The 15,963-nt window shown below is 42.6% G+C and overlaps 1 protein-coding gene across 2 annotated transcripts in view; it reads left to right on the top strand.

The window, feature by feature from the left end:
• The window catches only part of POLR3A (RNA polymerase III subunit A), a 60,278-nt gene extending 53,972 nt beyond the window's left edge, over positions 1-6,306 (top strand). For both annotated transcript variants that reach the window (XM_066619122.1, XM_066619121.1), the window contains 5 exons: positions 72-236; positions 1,485-1,649; positions 3,358-3,489; positions 4,138-4,270; positions 5,042-6,306. In XM_066619122.1, coding sequence (XP_066475219.1) covers positions 72-236; positions 1,485-1,649; positions 3,358-3,489; positions 4,138-4,270; positions 5,042-5,184 — 738 coding nt within the window. In that variant the 3' untranslated portion in view covers positions 5,185-6,306. The remainder of the gene's footprint in view (positions 1-71; positions 237-1,484; positions 1,650-3,357; positions 3,490-4,137; positions 4,271-5,041) is intronic.
• Positions 6,307-15,963: the final 9,657 nt, after the last annotated feature.

The raw sequence follows: 15,963 nt of genomic DNA, 5'->3' as shown, positions 1-15,963 counted from the left end.
TGTATGCCTGCACAACTGGACCTTGTGTCAAAAGAATTATGCAAATAACAAAGTGATATTTTCTGCCACAGGTTAATGCAGAGACTGTGCGGTATTCTATTTGCATCTCAAAGCTGAGAGTGAAGCCTGGGGATGTGGCTGTTCATGGTGAGGCTGTGGTGTGTGTTACTCCTCGTGAGAATAGCAAGAGCTCAATGTACTATGTCTTGCAGTTCCTGAAACAAGAATTACCAAAAGTAAGGACTCTTGACCTTCCATGCCTGTTAACTTGGCAGTAAAAGTATTTTTTGTGTGAACATGAGAAACTGAACTACTGAGAATCTCACTTAATAGTGCTGCAATTTCATTTCTTACCCTTCCTGTTAGTTTGGTTTGCTTAAGCTATTTTCCTCTGATGAAGCATGTTCTGTAGTTTGAAACACATTGAGACAACTCTTTCACTTAAGGAATTTCTCTATTTTCATACAATTGCATTCTGTAGATTCAGGTGTTGCCCTCTTGTTGAGCTTCTGGTATTCTGTGCTATATTGTAATGAGGGACATGCATGGAGAAATTAGTCTTATAATTCCATTTATCTTATTGAAATTCTTGACTTCCCTCATTTCTTGACTGTTTCTGCTGAGGAGGTACATGCTAGATATGCTTGAATTTTGCCCTGAGTGAAATGTCTTGACCACCTCTTAATTGTGATGCACTGAAGATTTTTATGACAGTAGTAAAGCTTTTGGCATTCATTGGCTGAGCAGTGATGATGTCACAAAGAAGCTGATGAGCAGAAGGAAGCTTGGGAGCAAGGACCATAATGTCAAGTATGCTGACGGAGAGTAAAGCAGATTCAGAAAGAAGAATCTTTCTGAAGGGATAGGTAGTGACATGGAGGGGAAACATTTAGAAGACTGGACATTTGAAAATGACAGAAAGAAGAAATAGGGAGCCCAAAGAAGAGAGTTGAGAGAGGAGTGATCATTTTTCAAAAGAGCTTGGTTTTTAAAAGAGCTTGTTCAACAATTGCATTGAATTAGCTTTCAAAAGTATCTAGTTCTCTATGCAAGCCAAATGCTTTATCTATCTTTTCAACAAAGAAATCAATTTTCCAAGAAGCCAATATGATATCAGTTGAGTACATCGTTGACATGTAAATTCATATTTTATTGAATCTTACTGAATGTCTTAACAGAACCATCCCTGCAACTCTTCTGTGCCAGCTATATATTCAGCTTGCAAAAATGCATACTTACCTCTAGCTATTTTCACCTTGGTATCACGAAGTCTGTATTGCTTTAGAAATCAGATTTGAATCTTGTAGAGTGTACTGCTCTGTCATTATCCATAGGACACAAAGCAAATGCATAGAGAATCTTAGTCTTTGTTTCTAAAGAGTGTGTGTTCTGTTTGCATATAGTGAGAAATCCTCTTACTCTAGCTAAAGACACATTTTTATAGTTTCTTAGGCCCAGTCTTTATTTTTCTTTCAAACGTAAAGGTGGTTGTGCAAGGTATCCCAGAAGTGTCTCGCGCTGTCATTCATATTGATGAGCAGAGTGGGAAAGAAAAGTACAAATTGTTGGTCGAAGGTGACAACCTGCGAGCCGTCATGGCCACACATGGCGTCAAAGGAATTAGGACTACTTCTAACAACACTTACGAGGTAATCTTTGAAGGGCTAGTATTATTATGCAGAGGTGTCCCTTGAGTAGTACAATTGGAGACAGCCACACTGGTCCCTGTTTGTTCATGATCAATATATGGTCATTATGGGGGGGGGAGTGCATTGGTTGAGTTGCCCTGCACCCGCATCTGTCCTCACCCTTCTAGGGTCAGCTCTGTGAGCAGGTATAATGTACAGTGGTGCCTCGCAAGATGAAATTAATTCGTTCTGCGAGTGGTTTTGTATTGCGAAAATTTCATCTTGCGAAGCACGATTTCCCATAGGAATGCACTGAAATTTAATTAATGCGTTCCTATGGGCAAAAAAAGTCAGAACAAAGTCAAATTTGGTTTACAAAGTGTTAAGTGCTCTTTAAAGGCATACCGTATTTTTCGCTCCATGTAAAGTGAACAGCAGTCAACAGTGGCATTAAGAACCATTATCACTGTCATTAACAAATGGAGAGACTTAAAGGTTTGAGTACTCTAGTTTTCTGGAAACCCCAAGAACTCATCATCGCTAGAGTCAGAATTTATGAAGCTCATTTGCTAACAATCACTGACATCACTTTCTTCGCTGTCTTCCTCCCCCTTCCTTAGGGTGAATGTGAGCATAAACTGGCATGAAGATCCTCCCCCTTCCTTAGGGTGAATGTGAGCATAAACTGGCGTGAAGATCCTCCCCCTTCCTTAGGGTGAATGTGAGCATAAACTGGCGTGAAGATCCCCCCCTTCCTTAGGGTGAATGTGAGCATAAACTGGCGTGAAGATCCCCCCCTTCCTTAGGGTGAATGTGAGCATAAACTGGCGTGAAGATCCCCCGCTCCTTAGGGTGAATGTGAGCATAAACTGGCGTGAAGATCCCCCGCTCCTTAGGGTGAATGTGAGCATAAACTGGCATGAAGATCCCCCGCTCCTTAGGGTGAATGTGAGCATAAACTGGCATGATGATCCCCCGCTCCTTAGGGTGAATGTGAGCATAAACTGGCATGAAGCATAAAAAAAAAAATTATTTTGCGAAGCATGTTCATTAAAATTCGTCTTGCGAGTCACCAAAAAATCGCAAAATGCTTTCGTCTTGCGAGTTTTTCGTTGTGCGAGGCATTCGTCTTGTGAGGCACCACTGTACATTATTTCCTATAAAGGGATTCACTTGCTGCCCAGTGGGGCATATCGTCTTCTGGCATTCAGAGATGATGTCATACATCAAAGCCAACTTCCAGTGCATCCAAGCTCTGAGCTGCGCAGTTGCACAGCTTAGGGGGAACCATGATAGCATAATGGCTGAGAGACAGTTGGGTGGCAGTACTTAGTTCACACCTCACCTCTCTCATTAACTTACTATGGCCCTAAACAGATGGTTTGCACAGCCTCAGCTCTCCATTCTGCAATACAGGAATAATTCCCATCTGCCTTTACAGGGCGGTTTAAGGGTTATGACTAGAAAATATATGTGAATTGCTTTGAATTCTTGGAAATGACTATATAAAAGCTGCTGCTGCTGCTGCTGCTATTGCTGAAGAACAATGCACCTGAAAGACACTGCCTGTAAAAAGGGGGCAACTTCAGGTGCAGAGAAAGCCCATTTTTAGTAAGAATATTTGGTGATGCACGAGGGAAGGAATTGCTTATAGAAGTCCCAGTGCCATGTACAAGCAGAAAGAACTCTCTTTTCTGAACACTTCATTAAGCCTGCTAACCTATTTTAGGTTGAGAAAACCCTGGGCATTGAGGCTGCTCGGACCACCATTATCAATGAGATCCAGTACACTATGGTAAACCATGGTATGAGCATTGATCGGAGACATGTGATGTTGCTGTCTGACCTGATGACATACAAGGTTCATTTAGTCTTTTTTATCATTTTGATTTACTGCTACTCCCATCCTGCCTGCCCTCCCAAATACCAAGGAAGCTTTTTAATATATGACAGTTACTGGGAAGTTTGACTTGGAGATATCGTTGCTAAGGAAGCTTCCTTCCTAAACAACTGTATAGCAGATAGCCTTGGAATGAGAACACAGTGACTGCATCAGCATCTCCCTGCAAGCTTGACTGAATAATTAAGCCCAGCAGGATTAGAACTCCTCCTTGGCTCACTCCTGTTGGAATGTACTTTATTCAGGCCTGCCCCCTAACCACACATGTTGTGATTCTGTGGGTCAGCTGACTGGGTCACATTTGACTCTTGGAAGTCTGCTGGCTACCAACTGAGTTGCATACTTCTGTAGGTCCCCTGCCTTCATGACCTAATCCGTTTCACAGAGGACCTAAATGTCAGGCACTATGTGTTTCCTGTGCCTCTAATACTCAGCTTTTCCTTTTGAGTCAAGCTGGATTCTGTGTATGCCTATGACTTCAAAATGGAGTTGGGAAGTCACTGTAGCATGTCTTGATAGTGATCCCCTCCTTCTGTCTGTTGCATCGGCAAACCAAATGTGTTCTCAAATGGCTTTTTGGTTTCCCATTGTCTTCCCTTTATGGGCTAGGGTGAAGTTCTGGGCATTACTAGGTTCGGACTGGCAAAAATGAAGGAGAGTGTGCTGATGCTCGCTTCTTTTGAGAAGACTGCAGACCATCTCTTTGATGCTGCATACTTTGGGCAGAAGGATTCAGTGTGCGGTAAGTATTCTAGCTTAGTTTATACCTGAACTGAGATGGTTGTTTGCCACCAGGCACAACTCAGAAAATGAATTAATTACAGGTGATGAAATGCATGCAGTATGACTGAAAGTCCCTGGATAGGGAAGGGGAAATAGAGTAGGACCTTATTTACTATTGTCCCAAGATATAAAATATCTTCCCAGTGAAGTACAAAGTTTTTTCTCTTGGTTGTTCAGGAGCAGTGCTACAAGACACTTATTTTAAAAACAACAACAACAACACCCTGCAGCTTTAGAAGTTAGCTACAGGGATACTGATTGGTTTTATGGCTGTTTTGTTTTGTGATTTGAGTGATTATTGGATTTTTAGAGATGGTATGGCTTCAGCTTTGCCACAAGCACAGAAAGGGCCCAGAATTCAGAGGTGGAGCACATGCAGTGCGTCCAGAAGGTTCCAGATTTAAATGCCTGGATGCTCCCATTTAAAAGGGTTTTGGATAGTGATCCCTGGGAAGGACCTCTGCTTCTGATCTTGGGAAACTATTTCCAGCTGAAGGAAATTATGCTGACCTTGATCTATAGCCGGCCTAAGGCAGCTACCTGTATTGCTGTGGATCAATAGTGAGATTCTGACTGCATGCTCAGAACAGCAGGATGATTCTATAGTTAGTCTCTTAAAACATCTGGGCCCAGTGTGTCTTTTGGACCACAAGACCCAGGTGCCCAGTGAAGAAAATGGGAGGAAAGACACATGTGAGATTTGATATTGTTGTTTCTTGATTTCCTCTAGGTGTCTCGGAGTGCATAATTATGGGTATCCCGATGAATATTGGAACTGGACTTTTCAAGCTGCTGCATAAAGCCAATAAGGAAGCATGCCCCCCAAAAAGGCCCCTGATTTTTGATAACCCTGATTTCCATATTGCCACATAGTAGCTAGACACATCTGAACAGCAAGCAGATGGTGTATTTAAAGTTGCATATATTTGCTGTATGCCACTCTAAGCAGGGTTAAGAGGTTGGCCAAGTGAGAGATCATGCTGTGGGTAAAGGATCTTCCACTGATGAGGAGGGTTATCTTTTGAGTATTTAATCCACAGTGAATTTCAATTGATGGTGTTTTGTTTTACAAAGCAAGATTTTTCTATGCTATATTGAAAAGCTGCAACAGGGCTACAAGACTCCATGTTCTTATGGGAGGAAATGTACAGAATGTTTTTACTGGGATTTGGGCTAGACACTCGTGCTGTAGGAATAGGAAAGAGTTATTTTTGCCGCTTTTAGTTGTAAAAGACCTCTGACTGAACATCTACATCCATTCCCAGTTAGATTGATGGCATGACAGATGGGTAATGGTCTCCTACTTTTTTGTATAATTACTTTTTTTGTGCTAAATGCATGGACTTGGACAACATGCAGATTTTCCCTGCATGTGTTGACTACTTGACATTTGCCACTCAGCTTACCAAAAACATGGTGGCCTAAAAACTGATAGTATGTGAGACCACTTTATACAACTCTGTTTTGTGTATGTTCTATTGCAGAGTAATTTAAGAAAAAAGATATCATACTATGTTTTGAGAATTAGACACATATTGGCCCTAAATGATGGTGAGTTGAGAACAGAGCTGTAATCAGCATTTTGGAGCAGAAAAAAATTGGTCTCCATCACGCTGAAAATTTCTCAGTGATTTGACAGCAAAGGATTGTTGGTAATACTGATTTTATTAGGAAAAAATTAAGAAAATGATCTTATTGGACAATAAATCTGTAACCTATTTTAATACAGATTGCTGTTTTATGCAAATAATGAACAATATGCTGCTTAGGCAATGCTATTGAAAGGAGAGGGAATTTTGCTGTTGGTACTTTCCCTGCCAGTCTATTTCAGTAGATGTTCTTTTGAATTACGTTCAAGTGCAACTATGTTCTGTGTGAAAATAGGCTGCAGAAATTCAATAATACATAACATGTTCTTGCTGGATTTCTAGGAGTCTGGCTATCTTGATTTATTCAAGCATTTTTAAAAAATAAAAGCACTCTGAACCCTTTTAATGATTTTATATCAATTAACATGATAGGGTAAACCATATTTGGGTGCAATCCAAGAAGCCACTTGGGCCAATGCAAGTCCCTTGTGCCGGCCCAGGAGCGTCATTGGGGAGATAGGCCAGCATACAGATGTGCACGGGCCTCCCCATGCTGATGCAGGTCCCAAGGAGAGAATGAGTTGCATCGGCTGAGGTCGGCTGACATACAGGTCTGGGGGGGGAGGGCAGGAGGGAGGCGTTCCAGGGCAGGGGAGGGTGGGCAGTGGGCGTTCCCAGGGTGGGTTGGTGGGGGGCTGGGAGCAGGAGATAGGGCCAGGATCCCTGACCCTGTTCCCAGGTGGCCCAAAGCAGTCCTGGGCTGCTCAGATTTGCACCACCTAATCAGGTGGCACAGATCTGGGTAGACCCATTGGGGTCGCTGCAGCGTGACACGGGGTAAGGAGAAAGACTTCCCCTTGCCTCAGGCTGCGCTCCTTTTGGCCCCAAACTTGCACTGGATGCAGTGCAGGCCTGCTGGCCTGCCTGCTTCCAGTGCAAGTTAGGATTCTGTCCTTTGTGTGCCCCCTTTTCTTTTTCTTTAACCATTTGGAGTTTAAGTGTATTCATACCTATGCAACCCTGATTTAAGTCTGCCCAAAACAAGAGCATTTAATTTCTTCAACTGTTTTTTCTTGTTAAAGTAGTATTGCCCCAAAGCAGAAACTAGGAACTTATTCTAAAAGGCACCCAGAATGACAGGTGAAGACAAAGATAGAAAGAGTGCGCCAGAGATTAGGAGTCTAGTAGCAGTAAACCATCAGGAGCAGAAGTGAGTCCAGAAAATAACACTGATTTGTATATTCGTGCATGGCCAAATATCTCCTACCAGTAGGGGGAGATACGGCCGCCGTAGAAGATGTGCTGAGTGTGTGTTTGCAACTGAAGTTGAAGCTTGTAGGAGAGGTCACAATTAAGGCATTTGGCAGAGAAGTAGTAAAATACTAAAAAGCATGAATTTGTGAGAGGAGTTTGGCTTGTTAGTAAGCTTTGTAAAAGTACAGCCCCCTTTATTTGAGGGCTGAGGAGGACAACAGCACATTTGCTGCAATTTCTGCTTTCTAAACTGGCAGTTTGGTGACCCTTCTGGGAGCCAGTAGTTGGTACATATGTTGTCCTCTCACAATTCTCAATTTTATGGATATGTTTTATGCAATATAAGGTGATACCTGAACCCAGGAACCAGAGTGGTCATTATTCCTTCCTGAATAATGGAATTCAGGACTCTTCAGGATGTAACTTTATATTATTTTAATGAAGCAAGTGTCAGCTTCAAACTGCTGTAAGTATTCTAAATAAAGTATAACTATTTAAATATATATTTGTTTCTGAAACTCACTTATAAAAAGCAGCAGAAGCCTGTAGGGAAATTCCATTGCATTGGGTCCCTTTAGGGAGAAGGGCGGGATAAAAATAAAGTTTATTATTATTATTATTATTTCTGTAGTTAGTTTCATGTTTTGTTTCTAGTAAATTCCCCCATTTGTGAATAATAAAATGGCAAAACAATAACAGTGAAAGGAACAAGTCTAACAAAATAAAAAATAGGGGAAAGGGGAAAAATACATGATAAACTCAAATATACATGAAAAATACATGATAAACTTGTTTTCAGTTTTCAGCTATGGAACATATTCCTCATGGTGCTTCTTAAGTACAGTTGGGGGACCTCCATCAATCAAAAGTGCATACTGTTGTAAATATACATTAGAATGACCTATAGAAATGTTCCTTAAAATGCTGTTTTATAGACAGAATACTTGGTGGACCTGAAAGGCTTGTTCTCCAGAGCCAAAATTGATTTTTCACATAATTCGCCTTCAAGCCAAAGATGTACACTTGAAAAATACATCCACACAACTCAGAATTGTCTGTCTTAAAATGTTGGCATCCTTCAGTCTCAGAAGACTATGGTGTCACGCTCTGAATGGTGGTTCTGGAACACAGTGTCCTCTCCAGTGCGCGAAGCCTGGGTAAAGTAGGTATGGAGGATAGGCTGTTACCCATGCAGCAAATCCCCCCTCTCCACGTCGCTGAAATGGTCCAATGGAAAGGCAGAGGCCAATACGGTTGGTTCCAGCGGCGTCGCAGGAGTTGCCAGAACGTGACTGTGTTCAGCCATGAACTGCCTCAGGGACTCCAGCTCCGGATTTTGCCTCGAGGTTGACTCCTGAAGCCTTTTCCATAACTGGATGTAGCCACAAGGCAGTGGAGGTTTGGGATCAGAGTTTTCCTTCTCTCAGATGAGCTGCCTTCCCAGGCTGACGAGTCCCATCTACCCGGTGGCTGTTTAGTCGCCTCTTACGACAAGTACAGCCAAACTGTCTTAAAATATCCTTCTTAATTCCTCCTGGATGCAGACCAGTTCTCTTGAACGTATTCTGCTGATGAGGACAAGGAGTCCAAAATTTGCAAGCAAACTATCTGCATTGGAAAACAGTTTTATCAGATGGTGGATTCTGTAACCCAGAGGTTCCACCTGAACATTACCCATAGGGGTAGGCAAATCCATTGGTCTTTTGCAAATGGATGGCTTTCTTTTTTTCCAAGAGCTGTGGCAGAAACCAAGGATGTGTTGTCATAGAAGTGTCCCCAAGGAATTTTCAGTGCCTCTTACCCTTGCCACTTCTGGTGAAGTCCAGTCTCAAGGTTCAGCCCGTCTAGACAGCTATATCTCATTCTGGTCCAAAAGACCATGAGTTTTGAGCCTCAAGGATCTTGGCATTTCTGGCCATTAGTGGTTCCCCAAGGATATCTTGCCTCAGGGTCTGATAAACCAACTGTACCCCTGGAGGTTGACAGAATTTGAGACTAAGGGAGGAAGGAGTGGCCTAGACCGTCTTGGCCTCTCTTTATCTTCCACAACCAAGACCTGCAAGATGATGTGGACAATTTTTAGAACATATGTGAAAAAACATTTTCTATCTCGGCACAGACACCAGACTGACCTAGGCAGGAATCTAGTGCCCTGTATACTCAAGATGCAAATCTGTTACCTGGAAAGTAACAGAATATTTACTGGTGGCTACATACTGGTGGCTTATATGGGCAGGAGGTCTGGTCTAGTGGGTAGAGCCTCCATTAGCCTGAAGATAACATCTGAAGGTCGCCAGTTCAAGGCCACCGGCAGCTCCATGATTGGCGAGACCTTGAAGCAGCTGAAAAGCTGAGCTGAGTTATTCCACCTGCTCTTTGGTGTGAGCAAAGAAGCGTCTTGGCTGCCCTTCAAGTGAGAGATGAAGGAGCTGCTTGTCAGCCAGCGTGGGAGGAAAATGGGGCCAGAGGTGATACCAGACTGTGAAAGATCCATCTGAAATGTTGTGCGGTTCTTGAAAGATAGAACCTTTCTGTTGTTGTACAAATCTCTTTGGGAGTTTAGAGATAGCCTGCTTATGTGAACCACCTTGAATAAAGTCAGAGGAGCAATCCAATGACCAGAAAGTCGGTATATAAATACCAGTGTTGTTGTTGTTGTTGTTGTGATGATGATGTTGTTACTGGTGGTAATATAATATTTCTGGTAGCTCTTAGGTGTGCCGGTAGTGTGAGGGAGGTTGGCCCCTCTCAATCTGAAAGAAGTTCTGTAATTGTAATGGTACTACCAGTAAAGTGCTTTACTTATAAGTCTTTTAAAATGTTTCAGGGCTGCATGCATGGGGACCTGACATGCAGCACTGCATTTATTAAATCATGAATAATATTAAGGTGCTTACTCTAAATGTTAAATGGTTACGTATCCATTAAAAGCCTGGCATTGTTTTTCTCCAAGAAACTTGCCATAGAACAGTGTCTGCTTATTTATTGCATCAGAAGTATTTTGGACCAGTTTACTCATCTCTAGGTTCTCCAAAATTAAAGGAAGTTGCTATTATTTTGAATGTTTTCATCATGGAAAGGCAACTGAAGTCAGAATGGTCACATTGTTTTTAATGTAACACTCTGAGGTGCAGAACCAATACTAGAACCACTAGGAGAGTCTGTACCTCTGAAATTCTAACCTCCTTGGGCAGATAAAACTGAGCAATTTCAACTGCAATCCTATCCTCACTTTCATGGAAGTAAGCCTCATTGACTATTACAGGACTTGCTTCTAAGTAGACATGCATAGGATTGGGCTTTTCATAAAATGGCAGGCTTATTAAGACTCTATAAAAACATTGTGGTAAACAAGCTCAATTAGATTAGACACCAGTAAAATCTCCAAGGCTATGTTATATGTTAATCAGAAATCTTACAAACAAGGCAGTAAGTGTTCTAAACTATTAGCCTCAGTTATAAAACAAAAGGCCCAAGGAAACAATTACTGTATAGCCTTAAAAAACAGATAAGATGTCTCAAACGCAAAATATAGTAACAAAGTTTGATTCTTTTTGTTGTTGTTCCAAATGTATATACTCCCACAGCTCCCCAAAATGCATCAGCATTTCGAGAAATCTAGTATGGAGTCCATCGCTGAAGACCTCTCACTTTTTTAATAGGCCACGTGATGAAATGGAAATTTTAAAGATATTAACCAGATTGAAGCCTCATAAATCTCCACACATCCATGACATCGTAGCTGCTTTATACAAAAAATTTCAACACATTTTTAATGCCCCCTGTGCTATATTTGTTCAATAGAACAGGTTCAAGTGGAAACATATCCCCTAAACCTGGTAACACAGGCCTACAAAATTGAGGGTCTGAAAAGTTTTTACCAAACTTTATGGTGGTTTGATATGAATTTGGGGTGCCGATTCCAAAAATGGCATCCGTTTTGCCCTATCGCATCTAGTTTGGAGATACAGTATAGCCTCATTAGTGAATGGTTCAAGCATCTTCCTCATGAGGAAGCCATGGTGTAGGCTTCCTCATAAGGAAGCTGCTTGAACCATTCACTAAAGAGGCTATGCCGTGTCTCCAAAACTAGACATGATAGGGCAAAACAGATGCCATTTTTGGAATCGGCACCCTAAATATACCCAGGAATTAGTGTAACGTTTAAGGAAGCAAAATGGGTGTTGGCCTGTGTAATCCATGGTCCTACCCAAAGCTGACAAAGATTTAGAACACTTTTTGAAAATTTAGAAAATAGACCAATTGCCCTCTTGGGTCAAACTGGCCATGAGCCCACAAATTGGGCAAGCAGGCCCACCTAGTTAGGGTTAATCCTCACTCATCCAATCAGATGTGACTCTATCAACAAAATTCCCACTCATCCCTCATAGGGCACCACCTAGAGTAACCCCCCTAGAGTACAAAGCCAGAAAACTTCCACTCCCAACCCTATAAAGAGTAACCTCAGGAGGAGGAACCCACCGCTCCAGGGACAAACTCCAGTAATGGCAAGAAGGACCGATGATGGTGGAAAGCTAGCCAGAGCTGAAATGTCTACAGATAGAGAAGTGTATGGTGACTGAAAGAGAGAGGAAGACGAAGTGTCAAGAACCAGAATGGAAGAAAGCCCACCTGACCATGGAAGTGAGATGGAGCCCTTTTGGCAGGTAGATTTAAAGAGTTCCCTGTCTTTCATGTGGGTAATTATGCAGACATTTTGAAAAGGGTGGCAGAGGTTAAAACCAGAGAGGAGGTTCTGTGCCTCATTATGGTGGGCAGTTTCTGCAAATATTGCTGGATGAGATCTGGAAAACCCTGTTTGATAAGCACCCCAAAACAATTAAGTAGGAAGGGCAGAAGGCAGAGCATATTGCTGAGGGCCTCAAGAGCCAGGTGTCCAGTGAGAAAGCAGTCCACAACCACTGCAAGAAGGGCTGTCATCTGCCTGTGAGTCCACCACCATACCTCTGCCAAGATGCCGCTTGTCCTTGTCTCCAAACTTGTTCGTCTACTCAGAGAGAGCACTTCACCCCTCCAAGAATCTTCCTCCATCCTGTGTGTTTGAATATATTTAGCCTTCATTTGCTGCTGGAAGTGTTTAAGGGAAACTGCAATACTATCTTAGTGGAAACCAGAAGTAGGACGTCTACGAAGTAGGACAACTTTATCCTACATTAGAAATCTAAGAATGGCCCTTTATTACACTGAGGCCACTTAGGATTTGTACTTCTTTTATATGGCTTTTCCAATGGGTAGCTAATAGAACATCAATTCAGCAAACCATGACCATGTCTGATGTGCTCAGTCTGCATTCTTAACCAACCCAGTGCCCATATGTTTCCTCGGGGTCTCTCTCCCCTATTAACTTGGTGTATGTTCAACTACTGTTCATTTAGTACTCATTTGTTGTACCCATTCTGCATGAAGTACTTTCACTTCACTTTTCTTTCGAGGACATCATCAAATCCCAGCTGCAATAGCGCTGCTGGGTGTTCAAGCGGCTTCATATCCATTATCTCAGTAGTCCTTCCAGTGGCCCTGTAAGGTAGGTAAGTTGGTGGTGGTGGTGGTAAGGGATTGCAAGTGGAGGGCCTTCAGATCACTTATTGACGGACGCAGCCCTAATTCTTCCCTGTACCTCCAAGGGCTGGTCCACACATGAATGTTCATCAACTGATTGTGACAACATCAAATCTTATGCATGCATCATGTGTGAATCAATTAAAAGAACTTCCCTTCAGATCCTGCCTGAATCAGCAGCTCACACTCAGTGATTTCAGTCTTCTCCCTCCCCACTGTAGTGTGGATACTGTTGCTAGAGATTATGGCTCCTGACTCATAATAATATATACAAATAATTATTTTTAGAAAACGAAATGCTGCATTTAGATATGAACCTTTATCAGCCACGTCTCTACATTCAGGGCTGCTGTCGCTGCTTGGTTTGGGGTTTAAAAGAGATTAGAGTCAGTCCCTCCACCTGCCAAATGAAAAAGGAATGGCGGCGAACAGCAGTTCTGACAGGTCCAGCTTGGAGCAGATTTAGAGCACTGACATGCACAAATCATAGGCAGTCTTTGAAAATCCTTCCTGCGGGGAAGATGTGTTTGTTATGGAAATCCGGTTCTCAGGACAGTGCGTGGAATTTGCAACACAAATGGAACTTTAAGGGAAGATAGGTTATGCAAACTCCAAGGTCATAGAATTGAATGTGGTCACTTTCACAAAATGATCATCAGCTGTTGGCCCAAACAGATGATGTTCCTTGTAACCACAAAGCACGTGACCAGACTTTTCACTTGAGCATGGACTGGGCTTTGCGTCTTTCTGATTCTCACTAAATATCAAATAGCTGCTGCTATTAGTTCTATACTTCAACAGAACAGTATTGGCGCTTCGGTTTTGTAAATGTACTGAGGGTTAACACTGTTTTAAACCAGCTGCTATGTTGACCTTAAAATGGTTCTAGTTTGTGTTGAGACCTATAGCTGCATTTTGCCTTGTACAAATTTGGCACATACCTCATTTTCTGGTGCATCAGTGCCAAAGTGTTTGACTCTGCATAGTTGGTTAGTGCTCCTTTCTGATCTTGGCCTCCCATAACCCTGCATGTATAATCTATTCCTGATATTCTTCACTTATCTAAATCTTCCTATCTAAATGTTAACTTACCTACCCATTCCTTCCCCCTATGGTTTCCCATTATATTTAGCATCCCTCTCCCTGTCCTTATTCCTCACAAAGAACTTTCCCACCCTCTGGCTTCACAGTGGCTGTCACTGGTAGAGACGATGCTTCCCCAGAGCACAGCTACAGCAGCCATATTGTGCCACTGGCTGACTTTAATTCAGCCATGCAGGTTCATGCTGAGCTTTTCCCCTTCAGGGCAATTTAACCACTCAAGGGGGAAAAGACTCTCAGTGTATTGTGAGCCAGCACTTGATTCCCATCACAGCTATGACTTTTGACTTGAGTAACTTCTGGCCGGAAACGACCTACTATGCGGAAAAGTGAGCTTATGCACAGTGTGACAAGAAAGGAGGAGACCGCTTCTTCTGCTCAATGACATGTCGCTACATCTTCCTCATCCATATCACACTGGAGCTGTACCATGCTGACAACACTAAGCAGAGAAGATGGATAGAAGCCAGTGTGCTGTTCATGATCTGGGTGTTTGAGACAAGACAGGCAGAGTTGGGAAAAGCAGGCATCTTTTGTGTAGGGTCAGTAACAATGAATAGGATGACTCTGAGGCACTGGTGTTCCGGGGGTGGGGGTGGGGGGTGGGCAAAGCAGTAAGTTTCTTCAAGTGCCAGCATGCCCATGTAAAGTAGCCCTTTCCAAGGAGGTCCGGGGGGTGCCTGCAAGAAATAGGGCCTTCTCGGTAGTGGCACCAACATTATGGAACTCCCTTCCCCTTGACTTGAGAATGGCTCCCTCTCTTGAGAGCTTTCGGCGAGGCCTGAAAACACTGTTGTTTAAACAAGCCTTCTGATTTCTGGCCTTCTTAACTTTTTTATACATCTTTTAGTTTTACAGGCTTGATTCCTCGGTGATCTGCTCTTTTACTCTTTTAATCTGACTACTGTTTTTATGGCCCTGTAGTGTGTTTTTAAATGTTTTTATCTGTTTGTATTAATGTTTTTTAAATTCTATTGTTTTTTAATATGTTGTTAGCCGCCCTGGGTCCCGTTAGGGAGAAGGGCGGGATAAAAATAAAGTTTTATTATTATTATTATTATTTCCCCCTTGGCTTCTGAGCCATTCAGGAGAGCGAGACCAAAGTGGAGGAGAAGATGCCTCTGCTTTCCTTCCTCAGTCATGGCTGCAAAAGAGTGAGAGTGAGAAGACTGGCAATTGAGGGAGGTCTAACTTTCACTGAGGTGGTAAACCTGAGTCTGAGTTTTATTGTTTCAGACTACAGGTGTGAATTCAAACGAAAGAATTCTGTTCTATTCTCCACCCTCAATCCGTCCACTTAGAAAAGTATATGTAAGGATCTAGTCTAGTCTTTTTCCTGTCAGTTAGGTGAAACTAGCGTCATCGCTAAGGGTGACATCATCCAGTGACAAGCTCAGCAACCTGGAAATTTGACAGTGATGTGATGACATTATTGCATCACACATCACTTCCAAGTTACCAAGCTTTCGCTGCTGGAGGGAGAAGAAGCCAGACATAGCTCACCGGATGCGGATGCAAGTTGACTCTGGTCGTGGCAAGTGCTGCTGGCTTTCATGCCCACTGCTCTTTGGTGGCTACTGAGCATCATGCTGGCTGGGCTGTGCCATGTCTGAGAATGGCGCATCTGGGGTGGGAACAATAATGGCATCCCTTAGCATGCTTTTATGGCTGGTATCCAGTGCGAACTTTCCACCACCCACCCACCTCCTTTTTTTGTTTTTGGTGCATTTGCCATCGTAGTTGGAATTAGTGTTTGGCTATAAATTAAACTGAGAATGTGGGAGGGAGGGTGAGGGTGAGCTACAGAGACATGGGAAATTTGGTATAGTGTGATTGAGAGAGGCTGTGCTCATTGGCTAGTTCTATAAATGTATCAGACAGTGCCACTGTCTGCTCTGTCTAATCTATCCAAAGTGGTTTCAGAAACACAACCTCAAACCCTTTTCATTTCTCTCAAGTTATTTTCCACAAGAAGAACTAAAAAAGGGAACTGCTTCCAGTCAATCTGTCAGCTCATACAAGTGGAACAGGATGCGGTTGTGTAATATGCGGTAGAAGAAGTCAATCAAATGTCATTTGTGGAATGATGATGTAATGTGGTGCTTGGGCATGTGTTGCATACTCAGTA

The sequence above is a fragment of the Tiliqua scincoides genome, chromosome 3, assembly GCF_035046505.1.
Source record: "Tiliqua scincoides isolate rTilSci1 chromosome 3, rTilSci1.hap2, whole genome shotgun sequence".
NCBI classification, from domain to species: domain Eukaryota; kingdom Metazoa; phylum Chordata; class Lepidosauria; order Squamata; family Scincidae; genus Tiliqua; species Tiliqua scincoides.
This window is presented reverse-complemented; position numbering and strand designations above follow the sequence as displayed.